This window comes from Anomaloglossus baeobatrachus, chromosome 4 (assembly GCF_048569485.1).
Source record: "Anomaloglossus baeobatrachus isolate aAnoBae1 chromosome 4, aAnoBae1.hap1, whole genome shotgun sequence".
NCBI classification, from domain to species: domain Eukaryota; kingdom Metazoa; phylum Chordata; class Amphibia; order Anura; family Aromobatidae; genus Anomaloglossus; species Anomaloglossus baeobatrachus.
In genome coordinates, this window is record NC_134356.1 from 453,448,461 (window position 1) to 453,473,102 (window position 24,642).

Consider the following 24,642-nt stretch of genomic DNA (forward strand, 5'->3'; position numbering starts at 1 on the left):
GTGCCCTGACTAGATCGTCTAAGTAAGGGATCACCGAGTGGCCCTGAGAGTGTAGGGCCGCCACAACGGATGCCATGACCTTGGTGAAGACCCGTGGGGCTGTCGCCAGGCCGAAAGGCAGTGCCACGAACTGAAGGTGTTCGTCCCCGATGGCGAAACGCAGGAAGCGTTGATGCTCGGGTGCGAACGGCACATGGAGATAAGCATCCTTGATGTCGATTGATGCTAGGAAGTCTCCTTGTGACATCGAAGCGATGACCGAGCGGAGAGATTCCATCCGAAACCTTCTGGTGCTCACATGCCTGTTGAGCAGTTTGAGGTCCAGAACGGGACGGAATGATCCGTCCTTCTTTGGCACCACGAACAAGCTGGAGTAGAAACCGTGACCATGTTCCTGAGGGGGAACTGGAATCACCACTCCCTGACTTCAGGACGCCCTGAAAAAGTGCGCCGGCCCGATGGGGGCGGAGATGTTCTGAAGAAACGAGTCGGAGGACGAGAGCTGAACTCTATCCTGTAACCGTGAGACATCCGTAGCTGAGGTCTCTTCGGTTTGGACTGGGGTAAGGACGAGTCCTTTCCCTTGGATTCCTTAATAATTTCATCCAATCGCTCGCCAAACAATCGGTCGCCAGAAAACGGCAAACCGGTTAAAAACTTCTTGGAAGCAGAGTCTGCCTTCCATTTGCGTAGCCACATGGCTCTGCGGACTGCCACCGAATTAGCGGATGCTACCGCTGTACGGCTAGCAGAGTCCAGGACGGCGTTCATGGCGTAGGACGAAAAAGCCGACGCCTGAGAAGTCAAAGACGCAACTTGCGGAGCAGAGGTACGTGTGACCGCATTAATCTCAGACAGACAAGCTGAGATAGCTTGGAGTGCCCACACGGCTGCAAAGGCCGGGGCAAAAGACGCGCCTGTGGCTTCATAGATGGATTTCACCAGGAGCTCTGCCTGCCTGTCAGTGGCATCCTTGAGCGATGAGCCATCTGCAACTGATACTACAGATCTAGCCGCCAGTCTAGAAACTGGAGGATCCACCTAGGGACATTGAGCCCAACCCTTAACTACGTCAGAGGGGAAGGGGTAACATGTGTCAATAAGGCGCTTAGTAAAGCGCTTGTCCGGAAAAGCTCTGTGCTTCTGGACAGCATCTCTGAAGTTAGAGTGATCGAAAAACGCACTCCGTGTACGTTTGGGAAACCTAAACTGGTGTTTCTCCTGCTGCGAAGCCGACTCCTCTATAGGTGGAGTTGGGGGAGAAAGATCTAGCACCTGGTTGATGGACGCTATAAGGTTATTTACTATGGCGTCCCCTTCAGGTGGATCAAGATAGAGAGCAACGTCAGGATCAGAGCCCTGAGCTGCGACGTCCGCCTCATCCTCCAGAGAGTCCTCAAGCTGAGACCCCGAGCAGCGTGAGGAAGTCGGGGAATATTCCCAGCGAGCCCGCTTAGCCGGTCTGGGACTGTGGTCCGTGCCGGAGTCCTCCACGTGAGACCTAGGGGCCACCCCGGGAGCACCTGCGGCGCAGACCGAGAGGGGCCTGGAGGTGATGATCCAACAGTGCCCGGGGCCTGTGTAAGGACCGATTTGGACTGCAAGGCTTCTAGTAGCTTAGCAGACCATTTGTCCATAGACTGAGCCATGGATTGTGAAAGCGACTCAGAGAGTTTCTCAGCAAAAACTGCAAACTCTGTCCCTGCCACCTGGACAGGGGAAGCAGGCGGGACCGAGCATTGCTCACAGTGAGGGTAGGTGGAACCTGCAGGTAACATAGCCGCACAAGAGGTACAGGTTGCAAAATAACCCTTTGCCTTAGTGTCTTTGCTCCTTGTGGACGACATGCTGTTGTCTCCTAGGAGAGTGATCACTGAGGGTATATTGCCAAAGCAAAACAACTCGGCCGAACAGAGAAAATATATACATATATATACATATATATATATATATATATACACACATTATATATATATATATATATACACATTATATATTATATATATACACTATATATATATATATATATATATATATATATATATATATATATATATATATATATATATATATATATATATATATATATATATATATATATATATATATATATATATATATATATATATATATATATATATATATATATATACATACACACACACACACACTTCGGCACCCTAGGGGGACCAGCACCGGGTGACCGGTGTGGCTTACCGACCGCCCAAAGTGGTGTGTGTCCACTAGATTCCCTGCCCTGGGTCTCCCAGAGCTGCAGGGCTCGTTCCTGAAATCCTCCACCGGCAGAATGTGTTGTAAAAAATGGCTGCCGGAGCTCTCAGGGGAGGAGGGAGCCGTGGGCGGCGACTAGAAAAGTGCGGGAATCTGGTGCCCCACAGTGATCAGTGAGGGGGGGGGGGGGAGGAGGAAACCTAAAGTATGCTCCAGCCCTCACTGCCGACGTCAGGTCGACCGTCCCGCCCTTACCCCTGACTGGCAGGCCCGGGGGCGGGAGTTATGGTACTAGGCCGCATGAAGCCGGGGACTAAATTTAATACCGCGGCCGACAAACAGGCGCGGTCGGCGCGGAAGTCCCGGTCGTCACAAAACCAGCAGCAGCTGCAGCGTCTGTGAGACAAGCGCTCCATGCACCGTCCCCATGGGGACACAGAGTACCTTTAGATGCAGGGCCCTGTCCCTGATGATACAAAGTCTCCTGTCCGGCAGATTCCCTCAGGGGCTGCGGAGGGAGCCCGGTCCCAGTGAATGGATGACCGGTTAGGATCCCACTTCTCCCAGAGCCTCTAAGGGATGGTGAAGGAAAACGGCATGTGGCTCCAGCCTCTGTACCCGCAATGGGTACCTCAACCTTAACAGCACCGCCGACTTAGTGGGGTGAGAAGGGAGCATGCCGGGAGCCCTGTGGGGGCCCTCTTTTCATCCAACCGATAAAATCAGCAGCTGCTGCTGACTAAAATGGGAGCATGAGTGGATGTGTGCCTCCTTCCACACAAAGCTTAAAACTGAGGAGCCCGTGATGCACGGGAGGGTGTATAGGCAGAGGGGAGGGGTTACACTTTTTAAAGTGTAATACTGTGTGTGGCCTCCGGAGGCAGAAGCTATACACCCAATTGTCTGGGTCTCCCAATGGAGCGACAAAGAAAGACCACTTTCTGTGAAAGACGAGACAAAGAAACCTCCCTAAGAGGCTCAAAGGGGGGTTTCTGCAAGGCCGTGAGGACCAGATTGAGGTCCCAGGGATCCAAGGGCCGCCGGTAAGGCGGAATGATGTGAGACGCGCCCTGCATGAAGGTGCGCACCTGAGCCAGCCGGGCGATACGCCGCTGGAACAACACTGACAGAGCCGAGACCTGTCCCTTGAGGGAATTGAGGGATAGTCCTAGCTGCAGACCGGACTGTAGAAAGGACAGGAGGGTCGGAAAGGAAAAAGGCCAAGGAGCATGGCCGGAAGAGCGACACCAGGACAGGAAAATTCTCCAGGTCCTGTGATAGATTTTGGCCGAGGAAGACTTCCGAGCCCGAGTCATAGTTGAGATGACTTCAGGAGGGATACCAGAAGTCGTCAAGATCCAGGACTCAAGAGCCACGCTGTCAATCTGAGAGCCGCAGAATTCTGGCGGAAAAACGGACCTTGTGAGAGAAGATCTGGACGGTCCGGGAGATGCCACGGCACCTCTACGGACAGATGGAGCAGGTCTGGGTACCAAGCTCGCCTGGGCCAGTCCGGAGCAATGAGGATGACCCGACGGCCCTCCATTCTGATCTTGCGCAGGACTCTGGGCAAGAGAGCTAGAGGGGGAAACACGTAGGACAGACGAAACTGGGACTAATCTTGAACCAGAGCGTCCGCTGCAAAGGCCTGAGGATCGTGGGAGCGAGCCACGTAAACCGGAACCTTGTTGTTGTGCCGGGATGCCATTAGATCCACTTCCGGAGTGCCCCAGTTGCGGCAGATTGACCGAAACACTGCCGGATGCAGGGACCACTCGCCACTGTCCACGGTTTGACGGCTGAGATAATCTGCCTCCCAGTTTTCCACGCCTGGGATGTGGACTGCGGATATGGTGGACTTGGAGTCCTCCGTCCACTGAAGGATGCGTTGAACCTCCAACATTGCCAGGCGGCTGCGTGTCCCGACTTGGTGATTGATGTAGGCAACCGCTGTCGCGTTGTCTGACTGGACTCGGATGTGCTTGCCCGCCAACAGGTGGTGAAAGGCTAAGAGAGCTAGAAGCACAGCTCTGATTTCCAGCACATTGATCGAGAGGGCTGATTCGGACGGAGTCCAAGTGCCCTGCGCTCTGTGGTGGAGATATACTGCTTCCCAGCCGGATAGACTGGCATCCGTGGTGAGGATCACCCAGGACGGGGCCAGGAAGGAGCGTCCCTGAGACAGAGAGAGGGGCCGAAGCCACCACTGAAGGGAGCCCCTGGTCTGTGGCGACAGAGCCACTAACCTGTGCAAGGAGGAAGTCCGCTTGTCCCAACAGCGGAGAATGTCCAGCTGCAGAGGACGCAGATGGAACTGGACAAAGGGAACCGCTTCCATTGACGCCACCATCTGACCCAGCACCTGCATTAGGTGCCTGATGGAATGACGGCGGGGCCTCAGCAAAGAGCGCACCGCCAGATAGAGGGACTGCTGTTTGACTAAGGGCAGCTTCACAAGTGCCGGCAGAGTCTCGAATTGCATCCCTAGGTACGTGAGCTTCTGGGTCGGAGTCAGAGTGGATTTGGGCAGATTAACAAGCCACCCGAATTGGACTAGAGTGGCGAGAGTGAGCGAGACACTCCGCTGACAGTCTGCACTGGATGAAGCCTTGACTAGAAGGTCGTCCAGGTAAGGAATCACTGCCAACCCCTGGAGGTGCAGAACCGCAACCACTGCTGCCATGACCTTGGTGAATACTCGAGGGGCCGTGGCTAACCCGAAGGGGAGAGCCACGAATTGGAAATGTTCCTCTCCGATTGCAAAACGTAGCCAACGCTGGTGTGAAACTGCAATTGGCACATGCAGATAGGCATCTCTGATGTCGATGGATGCCAGGAAATCTCCTTGGGTCATTGAGGCAATGACTGATCGCAGAGACTCCATGCGAAAATGCCGCACCTGAACATGCTTGTTGAGAAGCTTGAGATCCAGGATGGGCCGGAAGGAACCGTCCTTTTTGGGAACTAGGAAGAGATTTGAGTAGAAACCTCTGAACCGTTCCCGGGCGGGAACTGGTACAATTACTCCATTGGCCTGCAAGGATGCCACGGCCTGAGAGAAGGCGGCGGCCTTGGAGCAGGGGGGAGTTGACAGAAATAATCTGTTTGGCAGGCTGGAAGAGAATTCTATCCTGTAGCCGTGGGAGATGATATCCCGCACCCACTGATCGGAGATGTGTTGAAACCACACGTCGCCAAAGTGGGAGAGCCTGCCACCGACCAAGGACGTTGCTGGCGCGGCCAGATAGTCAAGAGGACGCTGTCTTAGTGGCAGCAGCTCCTGCGGTCTTCTGAGGACGCGGCTTCGTGCGCCAGTTGGGTTTTTGGTCCTTGGCTGAGTTAGTGGACGAGGCAGAGGGCTTAGAGGACGACCAGTTGGAGGAACGAAAGGAACGAAACCTCGACTGGTTCCTGCCCTGGACAGGTTTCCTGGTTTTAGTTTTTGGCATGGAAGTACTCTTCCCGCCAGTAGCTTCCTTAATAATTTCATCCAGTTGTTCACCGAACAGCCTGGACCCAGCAAAAGGGAGCCCAGCAAGGTACTTCTTTGAAGAAGCGTCTGCCTTCCACTCTCGAAGCCACAAGATCCTGCGGATAGCGAGGGAATTAGCCGAAGCCACCGCAGTACGGTGAGAAGCTTCCAGCATGGCAGACATGGCATAGGATGAAAAAGCTGAAGCTTGGGAAGTTAAGGTAACTATTTCGGGCATAGATTCCCTGGTGATGGAATGCATCTCCTCTAGAGAAGCAGAGATGGCTTTGAGAGCCCACACTGCTGCAAAAGATGGGGAGAACGAGGCCCCTGCCGCCTCATATACAGATTTGGCCAGAAGGTCAACCTGGCGGTCAGTGGAATCCTTAAGTGAGGTGCCATCAGCCACTGACACAACTGTCCGGGCTGAGAGTCTAGACACCGGAGGGTCTACCTTTGGTGAATGAGCCCACTCCTTGACCACCTCTGGTGGAAAGGGAAAACGGTCATCAGAACCACGCTTTGGGAAGCGTTTGTCAGGACAGGCCCTAGGCTTGGTCACAGTGGCCTGAAAACTGCAGTGGTTAAAGAACACACTCCTTGTCCTCTTAGACAAGGTAAACTGGTGCTTTTCTGCCAGAGAGGGTTGCTCCTATGATACTGGCGGATTGAGGTCCAGTACAGAATTAATGGACGCAATCAAATCACTAACATCTGAGTCACTTTCGGACAGATCAATGGGGCACATGGAGGTAGCCTCCGAGCCCCCAGTAACGGCATCCTCCTCGTCCTGCGAGTCAGCTCTTGAATCAGAGCCGCGGGACGAGGAAAGAGAGGGAGCCCTGCGTCTCCTCTTAGGAGGACGGGGTCTGGGACCAGATGAAGAATCCTCTGTGAGCTCCGCTGAGAGAGCCCTAGCAGCAGAGGCGCCCTGAGAAGGGGGCTGATGTATGTTCAGCAAAGTCCGGGACAGCTGTCCCATGGAGTCAGCAAAAGACTGGGAGATTGACCTAGAGAAGGATTCTACCCAAGCCGGGGGTTCAGCCACCGGAGCCGGAGCAGCCGGAGGGACCACTGTGGGTGCGATTCCAGGCTGAGGCATTGTCAGGTTAGAGCAGGCATCACAATGTGGATATGTGCTCGGTTCAGGCAGCACGAGCTTACATGCAGTGCATATTGCGTACAGCCTTGCAGCCTTGCTCCTTGTGTGAGACATGCTGCTGAAGTGGGGGCTCTGAGCCAGGATGACCCCCAGAGAGTATATAAGCAGGTCCACAACCAGAGGTTGTGGCTTACCAGACCGTTTGTGTGCCCTCCAGATCCCACAGCCCGGACCCCCAGACAGATTAGCAGGGATGCTGCAGCCAGCGCCAATCGCTGAGAGAACGCTGATAACATGGCGCCGGAGTGAGGAGAGGGGGCAGGACCTACTCTGAGAGCGGGATCTGGAGGGCCAAGGAGATTTACAGGGGAGGGGACATTTACTCAGAGAGGAGTGTCCCTCCCCTGTGCCGAACGGCCGCTGGGCGGAGCCGCACTGTCCCTCTGCATGATTGACATGCAAGGGCAGTGAAATCGAAACTAGGCCTCAGGCGAAGCCGGGGCCTAAATTTAAGCGATGCGGCCGGCGCGCAGGCTCCATCGGCGCGGTTCTCAGGTGACAACCAGAGAACCGGCCGGAAATGTCAGAACAGTTACACAGCACACTCTCCCCAACAATAAAATACAAGGGACCCCCCGAACATAAACGTCTCAGATACTTAGCTTGTGAGACGCAGGGTTTCAAGTCCCTGGGGATGAGTGCTCCGTCCAGCAGGATCCTGAAGGGCTGCGGATGGAGACTGGCCTCCTGCAAAGCAGGGAGAACCCTGCTGGCTCCCACTTCAAGCCAGAGCCCGAGGGATGGTGAAGGAGTGGGTCATGTAAGGTTCCAGCCCTGGAATCAACCTTAACAACACCGCCGACACAGTGGGGTGAGAAGGGACATGCCGGGATTCCAGGCTTGGACCCGCTTTTCTTCAAAAACTTTCCAAAATGAAAAATCAGATGAGAATGCATGTGTGGATGTATGCCTCCTGAACACAAAGCAATGAACTGGCTAGATTTGGTTATCCAGGGGGTGTATATGCTCAGAGGGAGGAGCTACACTTTTTTAGTGTAGTACTTTGTGTGTCCTCCGGAGGCAGAAGCTATACACCCAATGTCTGGGTCTCCCATAGGAACGATAAAGAAAAGAATGTTATTTCTTTTTTTATTTTTTTTTTTTAAATTGTGAAAAGTTTATTCAGAGGGTCATTTATTATTCAACCCCTCAAATCACAAAAATTCGGTTTGGTTCCCCTAAAGTATTAAGAAGTATTTCAGGCACAAAGAACAATGAGCTTCACATGTTTGGATTAATTCTCTCTTTTTCCAGCCTTTTCTGACTAATTAAGACCCTCCCCAAACTTGTGAACAGCACTCATACTTGGTCAACATGGGAAAGACAAAGGAGCATTCCAAGGCCATCAGAGACAAAACCCTTTCCAAGGAGTTGGGCCTACCTGTCTCCACTGTTGGGAGCATCATCCGGAAGTGGAAGGCTTATGGAACTACTGCTAGCCTTCCACGGCCTGAACAGCCTTTGAAAGTTTCCACCCGTGCCGAGGCCAGGCTTGTCCGAAGACTCAAGGCTAACCCAAGGACAACAAGGAAGGAGCTCCGGGAAGATCTCATGGCAGTGGGGACATTGGTTTCAGTCAATACCATAAGTAACGTACTCCACCGCAATGGTCTCCGTTCCAGATGAGCCCGTAAGGTACCTTTTCTTTCAAAGCGTCATGTCAAGGCTCGTCTACAGTTTGCTCATGATCACTTGGAGGACTCTGAGACAGACTGGTTCAAGGTTCTCTGGTCTGATGAGACCAAGATCGAGATCTTTGGTGCCAACCACACACGTGACGTTTGGAGACTGGATGGCACTGCATACGACCCCAAGAATACCATCCCTACAGTCAAGCATGGTGGTGGCAGCATCATGCTATGGGGCTGTTTCTCAGCCAAGGGGCCTGGCCATCTGATCCGCATCCATGGGAAGATGGATAGCACGGCCTACCTGGAGATTTTGGCCAAGAACCTCCACTCCTCCACCAAGGATCTTAAGATGGGTTGTCATTTCATCTTCCAACAAGACAACGACCCAAAGCACACAGCCAAGAAAACTAAGGCCTGGTTCAAGAGGGAAAAAAAATCAAGGTGTTGCAGTGGCCTAGTCAGTCTCCTGACCTTAACCCAATTGAAAACTTGTGGAAGGAGCTCAAGATTAAAGTCCACATGAGACACCCAAAGAACCTAGATAACTTGGAGAGGATCTGCATGGAGGAGTGGGCCAAGATAACTCCAGAGACCTGTGCCGGCCTGATCAGGTCTTATAAAAGACGATTATTAGCTGTAATTGCAAACAAGGGTTATTCCACAAAATATTAAACCTAGGGGTTGAATAATAATTGACCCACACTTTTATGTTGAAAATTTATTAAAATTTAACTGAGCAACATAACTTGTTGATTTGTAAGATTTATGCATCTGTTAATAAATCCTGCTCTTGTTTGAAGTTTGCAGGCTCTAACTTATTTGCATCTTATCAAACCTGCTAAATCTGCAGGGGGTTGAATACTACTTGTAGGCACTGTATATATACACATATACACACACACACACACACACACACACACACACACACACACACAGTGGGTACAAAAAGTATTCAGACCCCTTTAAATTTTTCATTCTTTGTTTCATTGCAGCCATTTGGTGAATTAAAAAAAAGTTCATTGTTTTTCTTATTAATGTACACTCTGCCCCCCATCTTGATAAAAAAAAACAAAAACAAAAACAGAAATGTAGAAATTTTTGCAAATTTATTAAACAAGAAAAACTGAAATATCACATGATCATAAGTATTCAGACCCTTTGCTCGGACACTCATATTTAAGTCAAATGCTGTCCATTTCCTTGTGATCCTCCTTGAGATGGTTCTACTCCTTCATTGGAGTCCAGCTGTGTTTAATTAAACTGATAGGACTTGATTTGGAAAGGTACACACCTATCTATATAACACCTCAAAGCACATGTCAGACCAAATGAGAATCATGAGGCCAAAGGAACTGCGCAAGGAGCTCAGAGACAGAATTGTGGCAAAGCACAGATCTGGCCAAGGTTACAAAAGAATTTATCTGGAACTCAAAGTTCCTAGAGCACAGTGGCCTCCATAATCCTTAAATGGAAGAAATTTGGAACCACCAGAACTCTTCCTAGATCTGGCCGTCCAGCCAAACTGAGCAATCGTGGGAAAAGAGCTTTGGTAAGACAGGTAAAGAAGAACCCCAAGATCACTGTGGCTGAGCTCCAGAGGTGCAGTAGAGAGATGGGAGAAAGTTCCACAAAGTAAACTATCACTGCAGCCCTCCACCAGTCAGGCCTGTATAGCAGAGTGGCCCGACGGAAGCCTCTCCTCAGTGCAAGACATATGAAAGCCTGCATAGAGTTTGCGAAATAAAAAACAAAACAAAACACATGAAGGACTCCCAGACTATGAGAAATAAGTTTCTCTTGTCTGATGAGACGAAGATAGAATTTTTGGTGATAATTCTAAGCGGTATGTGTGGAGAAAATCAGGCACTGCTCATCACCTCCCCAATACAATCCCAACAGTGAAACATGATCGTGGCAGCATCATACTATGGGGGTGTTTTACACCTGCAGGGACAGGATGACTGGTTGCAATTGAAGGAAAGATGAATGTGGCCAAGTATAGAAATATCCAGTAAGAAAACCTCTTCCAGAGTGCTCTGGACCTCAGACCTCGGACCTCTCACCTTCCAACAAGATAATGACCCTAAGCACACAGCTAAAATAACAACGGAGTGGCTTCAGAACAACTCTGTGACCATTCTTGACTGGCCCAGCCAGAGCCATGACCTAAACCCAATTGAGCATCTCTGGAGAGGCCTGATAATGGCTGTGCACCAATGTTCACCATCCAACCTGATGGAACTGGAGAGGATTTGCAAGGAAGAACGGCAGAGGATCCCCAAATCCAGGTGTGAAAAACTTGGTGCATCATTCCCAAGAAGACGCATGGCTGCACTAGCTCAAAAGGGTGCTTCTAATCAATACTGAGCAAAGGGTTTGAATACTTATGACCATGTGATATTTCAGTTTTTCTTGTTTAAAAAATTTCTACATTTCTGGGTTTTTTCTGTCAAGATGGGGAGCAGAGTGTACATTACTTAGAAAAAAAAAGATTTTTTTTTTAATTTACCAAATGGCTGCAATGAAACAGTGAAAAATGTAAAGGGGTCTGAATACTTCTGTACCCACTGTATGTATGTATGTAGCTCTTCAAGTTTTCAATTTTATTATTTAATTTTTGGCCTAACACACACTTTAGTGGAAAATGAAAGAAGTTATTTGGAAGTTAAATAAAAATGTAGAATCAGAAAATGACATCTTATATATAATGCCAATTTCTGATTCTACATGTTATTTAAAGTCCAAATAAATTCTTCTTCCATTCTCTACTTAAGGAGTGTTCCAATCTTATCTTCAGAAGTGCACTGCTCCTGTACCTCTGGGGCAGAGTACTTTTGAATACTGATATCAGATAGGCAGCAGAGAGAGAGAAACTAAAGACAAAGGCTGAGAAATACAGAGATCCAGACAGCCTAAAGGTCCAGTCACACTAAGCAACTTACCAGCGATCCCAACAACGATAGGGATCGCTGGTAAGTTGCTAGGAGGTTGCTGGTGAGATGTCACACTGCGACGCTCCAGCGATCCCACCAGCAACCTGACCTGGCAGGGATCGCTGGAGCGTGGCTACACGAGTTGCTGGTGAGCTCACCAGCAACCAGTGACCAGCCCCCAGTCTCCTAGTTACAGCACACATCAGGTTAATTAACCCGATGTGTGCTGCAGCTAAATGTGCACAGAGCAGGGAGCAGCGCACACTGAGCGCTGGCTCCTTGCTCTCCTAGTTACAGCACACATCGGGTTAATTGCCTGATGTGTCCTGCAGCTAAATGTGCACAGAGCAGGGAGCAGCGCACACTGCTTAGTGCTGGCTCCTTGCACTCCTAGTTACAGCACACATCGGTTTAATTACCTGATGTGTCCTGCAGCTACATGTGCACAGAGCAGGAGCCGGCAGCACAGGCAGTGAGAGCGGGGGAGGCTGGTATCAAAGGTAAATATCGGGTAACCAAGGACAGGGCTTCTTGGTTACCCGATGTTTACATTAGTTACCAGCCTCTGCAGAAGCTGGCTCCTGCTGCCTGCACATTTAGTTGTTGCTGTCTCGCTGTCACACACAGCGATCTGTGCTTCACAGCAGGACAGCAACAACTAAAAAATGGCCCAGGACATTCAGCAACAACCAACGACCTCACAGCAGGGGCCAGGTTGTTGCTGGATGTCACACACAGCAACATCGCTAGCAACGTCACAAAAGTTGTTCGTTACCAGCGATGTTGCTAGCGATGTTGCTTAGTGTGACGGGGCCTTAAGGCTATGTGCGCACGTGTGCACTCTGCACCGCACCGAAAAGGTGTGCTTCAGAGCGCAGCTGAAAGGCTGCGTTCTGAAGCGCATGGTGCCGGCGAGAACGTGCGCTCTGCCTGCAGCTCATGCCATAGACAGAGCAGGGGCTGCTGGCAAAGCACACGGAAGAAGTGACATGTCACTTCTTAGAACGCAGCGATTCGGGCAGCAGCCGAAGCGCTGCGTTCTAATGTGCCACATGCGCACGGCCCTTGCACAATCTCCATAGATTATGCAGGGGACGCAGGACGCATGCAGTTACGCTGCGCTACAAAGCGCAGCGTAACTGCATGAATTACGCACACGTGCGCACATAGCCTAAGGGCGGCACGTGCAGGACGTAAAGAATAGAGCCTGCAAATGGCACACACTCCTTTTCTACATAACCTGTCATTCTGAAACTGCAATTCAAAGTCCCTTCACTTTTTAAAAAGAAAGTGTATTTTTAATAAGAGACACATTACAATAATGCTTGTATTTACAAGCACTTTGCAATTTTAACCATTAAAAAGACCTTGAGACAATCTCTTTTAGGCCTCACTCACATGCGCCTATGAAGTAGAAATGTTTATTATTTTTGTGTGTGCGGCATAACGGGACCCATATATACCAGGATGGGCCCATGATAGGGGATATACTGTATATACACCAGGATAACTCATATATAGCAGGATGGGGACATATGTATCATTATGGGCCCAGGAAGGGGATCAAATACACAAGGATGGGGGACATATATACTAGGATGAGGGACACATGCCAGGATAGGCCCAGAATGGGGACCATATATACTGAGATGGGGGTCACATATACCAGGATGGGTCCAGAATGGCCATCATATATACCAGGAAGTGGGACATATATACCTGGAAGGGGCTATTAGTACAAAATTAGGGGACATTACCCCCATAACAGTGTCTGTAGCAGATTTACCCCCCATAACAGTGGATCATGACCACATTTTTAATCACCTTTTTTTCCTGATTTTCCACCTATGATCCGCTGTGTTTTATAGTCAGAAAAATACGGTATTAGTTCCATGGAAAAATATATGGTTGTCTACATTTGCACTGACCTTAGCCAAGTCCATTGGAGTCTTAACCTCTTCAGCGACCATAGTAGTCACAGCAGATGTTGGGAGAGGCTCCAATTTGTTCCTTCCTTTACGTCTGCCTTTTTTTGCATTGTCTATAAAGGACAGCCCCTGCACGCCTGGAGTATCTGACATGTGAAAACATTGGTTTTAATCTGTTAATTCCATGTTTTTAATCCTAAAAAAAACCAAGCAATTCTTGACACCGCATATCACTAGCTGTATGTTTTCTGCACGACGAAGGTGTATTTTTATCACCACCATCTGAGCAAACATATAGCTTAATTAAAACTAAATTAATTCTCTATAGGACTGACAGAGATAGTCATGTACAACTCTTCGCTATCTACATCAGTCCCATAGAGAATGAATGGAATGATGATGAGCAAGCATAGCCTCCACTCCATTCAAACAGGACTCTTCCAGGAACCATACTTCGGGTGTGTGCCCACGATCAGTATTTGCAGCGGTTTGGACGCAGCCTTCCTCAGCTTCTTCCAAACCGCTGCGGTGTACAGTACAAGCATAGTGGATGGATTTCTAGAAATCCCGTGCCCACTGTGCTTCTTTTTTCTGCAGCAATCCCTGATCTGCGGAGCGTCTTTCCAGACCACAGCATGTCAATTGTTTGCTGCGGATTCACATGTGTACTCTGTAGGGAGAACACAAGCGAGAGACTGCAGCGCACCGAATCCTGATCGTGGGTACAAGCAGCTGCGGTCTCCTGGGTTCTCCTGCGGAGGAGACTCGCTGTGTTCTGAACGCTGCAAGTCCTGATTGTGGGCACATACCCTCAGGATCGACAGTGGTCCCAACAATAATTAAGTTATTTCCCATTTTACGAATAGGGGATAACTTAATACAGTCATATGAAAAAGTTTGGGCACCCCTATTAATGTTAACCTTTTTTCTTTATAACAATTTGGTGTTTTGCAACAGCTATTTCAGTTTCATATATCTAATAACTGATGGACTGAGTAATATTTCTGGATTGAAATGAGGTTTATTGTACTAATAGAAAATGTGCAATCCGCATTTGAACAAAATTTGACCGATGCAAAAGTATGGGCACCTCAACATAAAAGTGACATTAATATTTTGTAGATCCTCCTTTTGCAAAAATAACAGCCTCTAGTCGCTTCCTGTAGCTTTTAATGAGTTCCTGGATCCTGGATGAAGGTATATTTGACCATTCCTGTTTACAAAACAATTCCAGTTCAGCTAAGTTTGATGGTCACCGAGCATGAACAGCACGCTTCACATCATCCCACAGATTTTCAATGATATTCAGGTCTGGGGACTGGGATGGCCATTCCAGAACATTGTAATTGTTCCTCTGCATGAATGCCTGAGTAGATTTGGAGCGGTGTTTTGGATCATTGTCTTGCTGAAATATCCATCCCCTGCGTAACTTCAACTTTGTCACTGATTCTTGCACATTATTGTCAAGAATCTGCTGATACTGAGTTGAATCCATGCGACCCTCAACTTTAACAAGATTCCCGGTGCAGGCATTGGCCACACAGCCCCTATGAATGATAGAACCTCCACCAAATTTTACTGTGGGTAGCAAGTGCTTTTCTTGGAATGCCGTGTTCTTTTGCCTCCATGCAGAACGCCTTTTTGTATGACCAAACAACTCAATATTTGTTTCAACAGTCCACAGGACCTTCTTCCAAAATGTAACTGGCTTGTCCAAATGTGCTTTTGCATACCTCAGGCGACTCTGTTTGTGGCATGCTTGCAATAACAGCTTCTTTCGGATCACTTTCCCATACAGCTTCTCCTTGTGCAACGTGCGCTGTATTGTTGACCGATGCACACTGACACCATCTGCAGCAAGATGATGCTGCAAGTCTTTGGAGGTGGTCTGTGGATTGTCCTTGACTGTTCTCACCATTCTTCTTCTCTGCCTTTCTGATATTTTTCTTGGCCTGCCACTTCTGGGCTTAACAAGAACTGTACCTGTGTTCTTCCATTTCCTTACTATGTTCCTCACAGTGGAAACTGACAGTTTAAATCTCTGAGACAACTTTTTGTATCCTTCCCCTGAACAACTATGTCGAATAATCTTTGTTTTCAGATCATTTGAGAGTTGTTTTGAGGAGCCCATGATGCCACTCTTCATAGGAGATTCAAACAGGAGAACAACTTGCAAGTGGCCACCTTAAATACCTTTTCTCATGATTGGATACACCTGCCTATGAAGTGCAAAGCTCAATGAGGTTACACAACCAATTTAGTGCTTTAGGAAGTCAGTAAAAAGTAGTTAGGAGTGTTCAAATCAAGAAATTGATAAGGGAGCCCATAATTTTGCACCGGTTAAATTTTGTTTAAATGCGGATTGCACATTTTCTGTTAGTACAATAAACCTCATTTCAATCCAGAAATATTACTGAGCCCATCAGTTATTATATATATAAACTGAAATAGCTGTTGCAAAAACCCAAATTGTTATAAAAAAAAAAAAGATTACCATTAATAGGGGTGCCCAAACTTTTTATTATGACTGTATCTTGGTAGAAACCCTTCAAGTTGTTTAGCTTTAAGACATAAAATGTAAGGGTCACATGAGCAAGAGAAACTAAGCAAGCAATATTCACATAGAATCATTAAAGACGGTCAAATAGTGGATAATTAAAATTAACCTTATATCAAAAGTAAATAAAATTGAATAAAAAAATAAAATTATTAAAAGACTGATTACACTTAGAAAGAAGGTGTTATGCCAATTAACGCCAATCCTGACTCAAATCCTTACATATAATCTAAGAAAAGGATAAACACATGTGCTAGGAGCAGACATACGTTGTATGTTATGACCATATGGGAGAATCATGAGACTAAAAAGTATACAAGGAATAACTAAATATTAAATCATACCAAGGACGCAGACCTGTGAAACAGAATTATACAGCAGAGTCAGAGAGCCCCAGAGGGCGCACCACACCAGCTGCTGGTTTCGCTCAAACACACAGCACTTCCTGCTTAAATAATGGCCATCACCAATTTACAGCTGCCCTATTTATTATATAGAAGAGTGGGCAGCTCCAAACTGAAAGTTATTAAGTATACAACACTGTCAAAAAACCCACTCATATGTGTCCCTAATGTTTCTCCTCAAACTTACAGGTTGTAGGATCCAGGCATTTAGAGAGGGATCTCACGCCCCCTGCAGGTACTCTAGTGAGATCTCGCACTTTACACTAATCCAGTGCTATTGCGTATTTTACTAAACTGTTACTGAATGGTAACTGCTCTAATGATGTATCTGTTCGGTAACAGCTTAGTAATATACAGTGCTGGCCAAAAGTATTGGCACCCCTGCAATTCTTAATTCTGTCAGAGAATTCTCGGTTTCTTCCTGAAAATGATTGCAATCACAAATTCTTTGGTATTATTATCTTCATTTATTTTGCTTGCAATGGAAAAACACAAAAGAGAATGAAACAAAAATCAAATCATTGATCATTTCACACAAAACGCCAAAAATGGGCCAGACAAAAGTATTGGCACCCTCAGCCTAATACTTGGCTGCACAACCTTTAGCCAAAATAACTGCGAACAACCGCTTCCGGTAACCATCAATGAGTTTCTTACAATGCTCTGCTGGAATTTTAGACCATTCTTCTTTGGCAAACGGCTCCAGGTCCCTGAGATTTGAAGGCTGCCTTCTCCAAACTGCATTTTGAGATCTCTCCACAGGTGTTCTATGGGATTCAGGTCTGGACTCATTGCTGGCCACTTTAGTAGTCTCCAGTGCTTTCTCTCTAACCATTTTCTAGTGCTTTTTGAAGTGTGTTTTGGGTCATTGTCCTGCTGGAAGACCCATGACCTCTGAGGGAGACCCAGCTTTCTCACACTGGGCCCTACATTATGCTGCAAAATTTGTTGGTAGTCTTCAGACTTCATAATGCCATGCACACGGTCAAGCAGTCCAGTGCCAGAGGCAGCAAAGCAACCCCAAAACATCAGGGAACCTCCGCCATCTTTGACTGTAGGGACAGTGTTCTTTTCTTTGAATGCCTCTTTTTTTTCCTGTAAACTCTATGTTGATGGCTTTTCCCAAAAAGCTCTACTTTTGTCTTATCTCACCAGAGAACATTCTTCCAAAACGTTTTAGGCTTTAGCTGGGTTTACACACTGCAACATCGCAAAGGACATCGCTGTAACGTCACCGGTTTTGTGACGTAACAGCGACCTCCCTAAGTCTCTGCTAAGTCGCTGGTGAGCAGTCAAACAGGCAAACCTGGCCAACAACGCAACAGCGATCCGGACCTGCAGAGCGACCTAGCTGGTTGTTGGGGACGTTGATAAGCAGCCTTTTGAAAGGGAAGTTGCTAACAAAGTCGCTGCAAAGTCTTTCACACACTGAAACTTTCCAGCGATTCTTGCTGCACAGCGGGAAACAAAGGACCTAGGAATGGTCCTGAACGATTTGTAACGATTACAACTTCACAGCAGGGGCCGGGTCGCTGATAGGTTTCACACACTGCAACATCGCAAACAACATCGCTATTGCGTCACAAAACCGGTGACGTTACAGCGATGTCGTTTGAGATGTTGAAGTGTAAACCCAGCTTTTCTCAGGTAAGTTTTGGCAAACTCCAGCCTGGCTTTCTTTATGTCTTGGGGTAAGAAGTGGGGTTTTCCTGGGTATCCTACCATACAGTCCCTTTTCATTCAGACGCCGACGGATAGTACGGGTTGACACTGTTGTACCCTCGGACTGCAGGGCAGCTTGAACTTGTTTGGATGTTAGTCGAGGTTCTTTATCCACCATCCGCACAATCTTGTGTTGAAATCTCTCGTCATTTTTTCTTTTCCTTCCACATCTAGGGAGGTTAGCCACAGTGCCATGGGCTTTAAACTTCTTGATGACACTGCGCACCGTAGACACAGGAACTTTCAGGTCTTAGGAGATGGACTTGTAGCCTTGAGATTGCTCATGCTTCCTCACAATTTGGATTCTCAAGTCCTCAGACAGTTCTTTGGGCTTCTTTCTTTTCTCCATGCTCAATGTGGTACACACAAGGACACAGGACAGAGGTTGAGTCAACTTTAATCCATGTCAACTGGCTGCAAGTGTGATTTAGTTATTGCCAACACCTGTTAGGTGCCACAGGTAAGTTACAGGTGCTGTTAATTACACAAATTACAGAAGCATCACATGATTTTTCAAATAGTCCCAATACTTTTGTCCACCCCCTTTTTTAGGTTTGGTGTGGAATTATATCCAATTTGGCTTTATGACAATTTTTTTTTTCATTGAAGACATATTAAATGAAGATAATACCAAAGAATTTGTGATTGCAATCATTTTCAAGAAGAAACTAAGTATTATCTTACAGAATTGCAGGGGTGCCAATACTTTTGGCCAGCACTGTACAAAGCAGTGCTACTGTGTTCCCTATAAAACAAGACATTGTCATATTTTTTTTGAAAAATATGCTAGGGCTTATTTTTGGGGTATGGCTTATTTTTGGGGAAAATAAGATGTTCAAACAGTTAGCTCTTACTCTTAAGGGTGCTTTACACGCTGCGACATCGCTAGCGATAGCTAGCTATGTCGTGCGCGATAGCACCCGCCCACGTCGCTGTTTCGTCATGGGGGTGATCGCTGCCGTAGCGAACAATATCGTTACGGCATTGTCACACGCACATACCTGCTTAGCGATGTCGCTGGAGACACCGAACAAGCTCTCCTTTAAGGGGGAGGTTCGTGCGGTGTCACAGCGGCGTCACTAGGCGGCCGCCCAATAGCAGAGGAGGGGCGGAGATGAGCGGCCGGAACATGCCGCCCACCTCCTTCCTTCCTCATTGCCGGTGGACGCAGGTAAGGAGATGTTCGTCGTTCCTGCAGTGTCATACATAGCGACGTGTGCTGCCGCAGGAACGACGAATAACCAGCGGCATGCACCACCAACGATATGATGATCAGGAGCGACGTGTCAACGATCAACGATTTTTGACGTTTTTGCGATCATTGATCGTCGCTCCTTTTAGTCACACACAACGATATCGCTAACGACGCCGGATGTGCGTCACGAACACCGTGACCCCGACGATATATCGTTAGCAATATTGTTATGTGTAAAACACCTTTTACTGTAAAGCAGCAGCCACATAGAGTTAAGGGATTGCACTCCACAAAGGTTCAGAGAGCATTAGGGACACTTATGAGGACACTAACTCACTGCCGGCATTGATAGCAGCTGATCGATGGGGTGCTGTGTCTCGCCTGAGGATAGGCCATCAATGTAAAGAAGGGAATTTTGTTTACTTACCGTAAATTCCTTTTCTTCTAGCTCCAATTGGGAGACCCAGACAATTGGGTGTATAGCTATTGCCTCCGGAGGCCACACAAAGTATTACACTTAAAAGTGTAAGGCCCCTCCCCTTCTGGCTATACACCCCCAGTGGGATCACTGGCTCACCAGTTTTAGTGCCAAAGCAAGAAGGAGGAAAGCCAATAACTGGTTTAAAGACCAATTCAATCCGAGGAAACATCGGAGAACTGAACCATACCACATGAACAACATGTGTACCCGAAAAAACAGAAAAACCCCGAGAAAACAGGGCGGGTGCTGGGTCTCCCAATTGGAGCTAGAAGAAAAGGAATTTACGGTAAGTAAACAAAATTCCCTTCTTCTTTTTCGCTCCTAATTGGGAGACCCAGACAATTGGGACGTCCAAAAGCAGTCCCTGGGTGGGTAAAAGAATACCTCGTGATAGGGCCGTCAAACAGCCCTTTCCTACAGGTGGGCAATCGCCGCCTGAAGGACTTATCTACCTAGGCTGGCGTCTGCCGAAGCGTAGGTATGCACCTGAAAATGCTTGGTAAAAGTATGCAGACTCAATCAGGTAGGTGCCTGACACACCTGCTGAGCCGTAGCCTGGTGCCGTAATGCCCAGGATGCACCCACGGCTCTGGTAGAATGGGCCTTCAGCCTTGAGAGAACCAGAAGCCCAGTAGAACTGTAGGTTTCAAGAATTGGTTCCTCGATCCCCCGAGCCAGGGTGGATTCAGAAGCTTGCGACTGTTTACGCCGACCAGCGACAAGGACAAAGAGTGCATCCGGGTGGCGCAGGAGCGCCATGCGGGAAGTAGAACCTGAGTGCTCTCACCAGAACCAACAGATGCAAATCCTTCTGAAATTGATGGACTGGACGAGGACACAAAGAAGGTGAGGTGATATCCTGATTGATATGAAAGTGGGATACCACCTTAGGGAGAAATTCCGGAATCGGACGCAGAACTACCCTGTCCTGGTGAAGGACCAGGAAGGGAGATTTGTATGAGAGCGTTGCTAGCTCGGAAACTCTCCTAAGAGACGAGACCGTTACTAGAAGGCCACTTCCCGAGAAAAGCGGGAAGGGAGACCTCTTTCAAAGGCTCGAAAGGCGGCATCTGGAGAGCAATTAGAACCTTGTTCAGATCCCAGGGCTCTAACGGCCGCTTGTACGGAGTGCTGAGACGACAAACTCCCCATAGGAACGTGCGTACCTGAGGAAGTCGTTTCTGAAAAAATACAGATAGCGCTGAGACTTGTCCCTAAAGGGAACTGAGCGACAACCCTTTTTCCAACCTAGATTGCAGGAAGGAAGGAAACATAGACGATGCAACCGGCCAGGGAGAAACACCCTGCGCCGAGCACCGAGATAAGAATATCTTCCACGTCCTGTGGTCAATCTTGGCGGACGTTGGTATGCTAGCCTGTCTCATGGTGGCAACCACGTCCTGAGGTAATCCTGACGACACTAGGTTCCAGGACTCAATGCCACACCATCAGGTTGAGGGCCGTAGAATTCAAATGGAAGAATGGCCCTTGAGACAGCCAGTCTGATTGGTCTGGTAGTGCCCCCGGTTAGCCTACCGTGAGGCACCACAGAACCGGGAACCACAACATCCTCGGCCAATCTGTAGCGACGAGGATGGCGCGGCCGCAGTCGGTCCTGATCTAGCGCAGCACTCTGGGCAACAATGCCAGAGGTGGCACATAAGGTAGCTGGAACTGCGACCAATGCTGAACTAAGGCGTCTGCCGCCAGAGCTCGATGATTGTGAAACCGTGCCATGAAGCTGGCACATTGTTGTTGTGCCGTGACGCCATTAGATCGACGTCCGGCCTCTGTCAGCGGCGCCAGATCTCCCGAAACCCGTCCGGGTGAAGAGACCATACCCTTTCGGCCACACCCCGGCGACTTAGGAAGTCAGCTTCCTAGTTTTCCACGCCTGGGATGTGAACTGTGGATATGGTGGATGCCGTGTCTTCCACCCACATCAGAACCTGCCGGACTTCCTGGAAGGCTTGCCGGTTGCGCGTTCTTCCTTGGTGGTTGATGTATGCCACCGCTGTGGAGTTGTCCGACTGAAGTCGGATTTGCTTGCTGTCCAGCTGCTGTTGGAAGGTTTGTAGGGCAAGATACACTGCTCTGTGTTCAAGAACATTGATCTGAAGGGTGGACTCTTGCTGAGTCCACGTACCCTGAGCGCTGTGGTGGAGAAAAACTGCTCCCCACCCTGATAGACTCGCGTCTGTCGTAACTATCGCCCAGGATGGGGATAGGAAGGACCTTCTTTTTGACCATGAGGTGGGAAGAAGCCACCACCGTAGAGATTCCTTGGCCGCCTGAGAAAGAAAGACGACTCTGTTGAGGGAGGTCGACTCCCCGTCCCATTGGCGGAGAATGTCACATTGTAGTGGACGCAGATGAAACTGCGCGAAAAGAACTGCCTCCATTGCTACCATCTTACGTAGGAAGTGCATGAGGCGTCTCAATGTGTGCGACTGGTTCTTAAAGAAGAGAATGCAGCCCGTAGTGAATGCTGTTTGTCTAGCGGAAGCTTCACTATCGCTGAGAGAGTATGAAACTCCATGCCTAGATATGTTAGCGATAGGGTCGGGGTCGGATCTGACTTCAAAAAGTTGATGATCCACCCAAAACTCTAGAGAGTCTCCAGCGCAACGTTCGGGCAGTGTCGGCATGTTTCCTAAGAGAGTGCCTTGACAAGTAGATCGTCTAAATATGGGATCACAGAGTGACCCTGAGAGTGCAGGACTGTGACTACTGCTGCCCTGACCTTGGCGAAGACCAGTGGGACTGTCGCTAGCCGGAAGGTAGAGCTACGAACAGAAGGTGTTCGTCTCCTATAACGAAGCGTAGGAACGCTAGTGCTCTGGATCAATCGGCACGTGTGGATAAGCATCCTTGATGCCTAATGATGCTAGGAAATCTCCTTGGGACATTGAGGCGATGACATGGCGGAGGGATTCCATCCGGAACCGCCTGGTGTCCACGAGCTTGCTGAGCAGTTTTAGATCCAGAACGGGACGGAACGGCCCGTTCTTATAGGCACCGCAAATAATTTGGGGTAAAAACCGTGACCTTGTTCCTGAAGAGGAACGGGGGTCATCACTCTTTCTGCCTATAGAGTGCACCCTGTTTGCAGAAGAGCAGCGGCTCGGCCGGGAGGTGGAGAAGTTCTGAAGAATCGAGTTGGAGGACGAGAAGTGAGCTCTATCCTGTACCCGTGAGACAGAATGTCTCACACCCAACGGTCATTGACCTATGGCAGCTAAATATCGCCAAGGCGGGTGAGCCTGCTACCGACCGAGGATGCGGAGAGAGGAGGCCGCAAGTCATGAGGAAGCCGCCTTGGAAGCGGGTTTTCAGACTGTCTCTTTTTTGGGCGTGACTGAGCCCGCCAAGAATCTGAGCTCCTCTGATCCTTTTGAGTCCACATTGGACGAGGAAAAATGGGACCTGCCCGAGCCTCGAAAAGACCGAAACCACGACTGCCTCCTGCTCTGTTGGGGTTTGTTGTGTCCGGGCTGAGGAAAGGATGAATCCTTACCCCTGGACTGTTTAATGGTTACATCCAAACGCTCACCAAACAGTCGGTCAGCAGAAAAAGGCAACTGGTTAGGCAACCTTTTTTGGAAGCAGAATCTGCCTTCCATTCACTTAACGAGCAGACCAGGCTCTGCTTAAAAACACGGAGCAGCGGAGGCTACTGCCGTACGGTTCGCAGAGTCTAGGGCAACCTGAATCGCGTAAGAAACAAATGCAGACATTTGAGAGGTTAAGGATGCCACCTGCGGCACAGATGTACGTGTAACCGTGTCAATCTGTGTAAGACAAGCTGAAATAGCTTGGAGTGCCCCAAGGGTGAGAATGCTGGAGCCAACGGTGCGCCGACAGTCTCATAGATGGATTTAGACCAGAGATCCATCTGTCTGTCAGTGGCATCTTTAAGTGCAGCTCCATCTCCCACTGCAACTATGGATCTAGCTACAAGCCTGGAGATTGGAGGATGCCGCTTGGGACACTGGGTCCAGTCCTTGACCACGTCAGGGGGCAGGGATAACGTGTATCCTAAGCCGTTTGGAGAAGCGCATATCTGGATAAGTGTGGTGTTCCTGGACTGCCTCTCTGAAGGCAGAGTGGTCCAGAAAAATACGTGAAGCTGACTCCTCCACTGGAGGAGCTGGGTGAGAAATAACCAACATTCTATTGATGGACGCTATAAGATTATTCACTATGGCGTCACCATTAGGTGTATCCAGATTGAGAGCGGTCTCAGGATCAGAATCCTGAGCCGCTACTTCCGCCTCATTACACAGAGAGTCCTTCTGCTAGGACCCTGATGAAACCGAGGGCCGCTCATAGTGAGCCCGCTTAGGCTGTCTGGGACTGACGTCTGTGCAGAGCCGTGACTCTGGGATGCGTGTGACATTCCCGGAGCTGTTAGTTGTTCACACTGAGGGGGGCCATGGATCAATGATTCAACAGTGCCCATGTTGTGAGAGACATGTCCGGACTGCTAGGCTTCTAGTATCATAGCCATAGTCTCAGAAAATCTGTCAGTAAATACTGCAGACACCGTCCTCATCCTCTGGCCATTAGCAGAGACTCCGGCTGAGTTGGATATAATGGGGGTCTATGTAACCTGCCGGCCGTATAGCCGTACATGCTGTACCGGCTGCATAGAAAAACATGTGGTTCTGCACCTTTGTTTTACACAGAGAATATGCTGATAACTCCTCCGCACAAACCAGGAGGGTATATACAACGTGCGACCAAACAGTGCAATGTATATAGTACAAGCATATCTATAAGTGCACTTCTGCACTAGTGGGGTTAGCACCACAGGTGCTGCTTAACGCCTGTTGCAGCGATTGTGTGACTATCAGAATGCCAGGGTCTTCCACACTTGTCTCTGTATCGTACAGAAACTGACACTAATGGCTGCCGGCGTCCTT

The 24,642-nt window shown here is 48.7% G+C and overlaps 1 protein-coding gene across 1 annotated transcript in view; it reads right to left on the minus strand.

The window, feature by feature from the left end:
• LOC142303840 (activating signal cointegrator 1-like) overlaps positions 1-24,642 on the minus strand; it is a 118,220-nt gene that overhangs the window by 85,534 nt on the left and 8,044 nt on the right. The window contains exon 3 of the mRNA XM_075345624.1: positions 13,359-13,504. Coding sequence (XP_075201739.1) covers positions 13,359-13,504 — 146 coding nt within the window. The remainder of the gene's footprint in view (positions 1-13,358; positions 13,505-24,642) is intronic.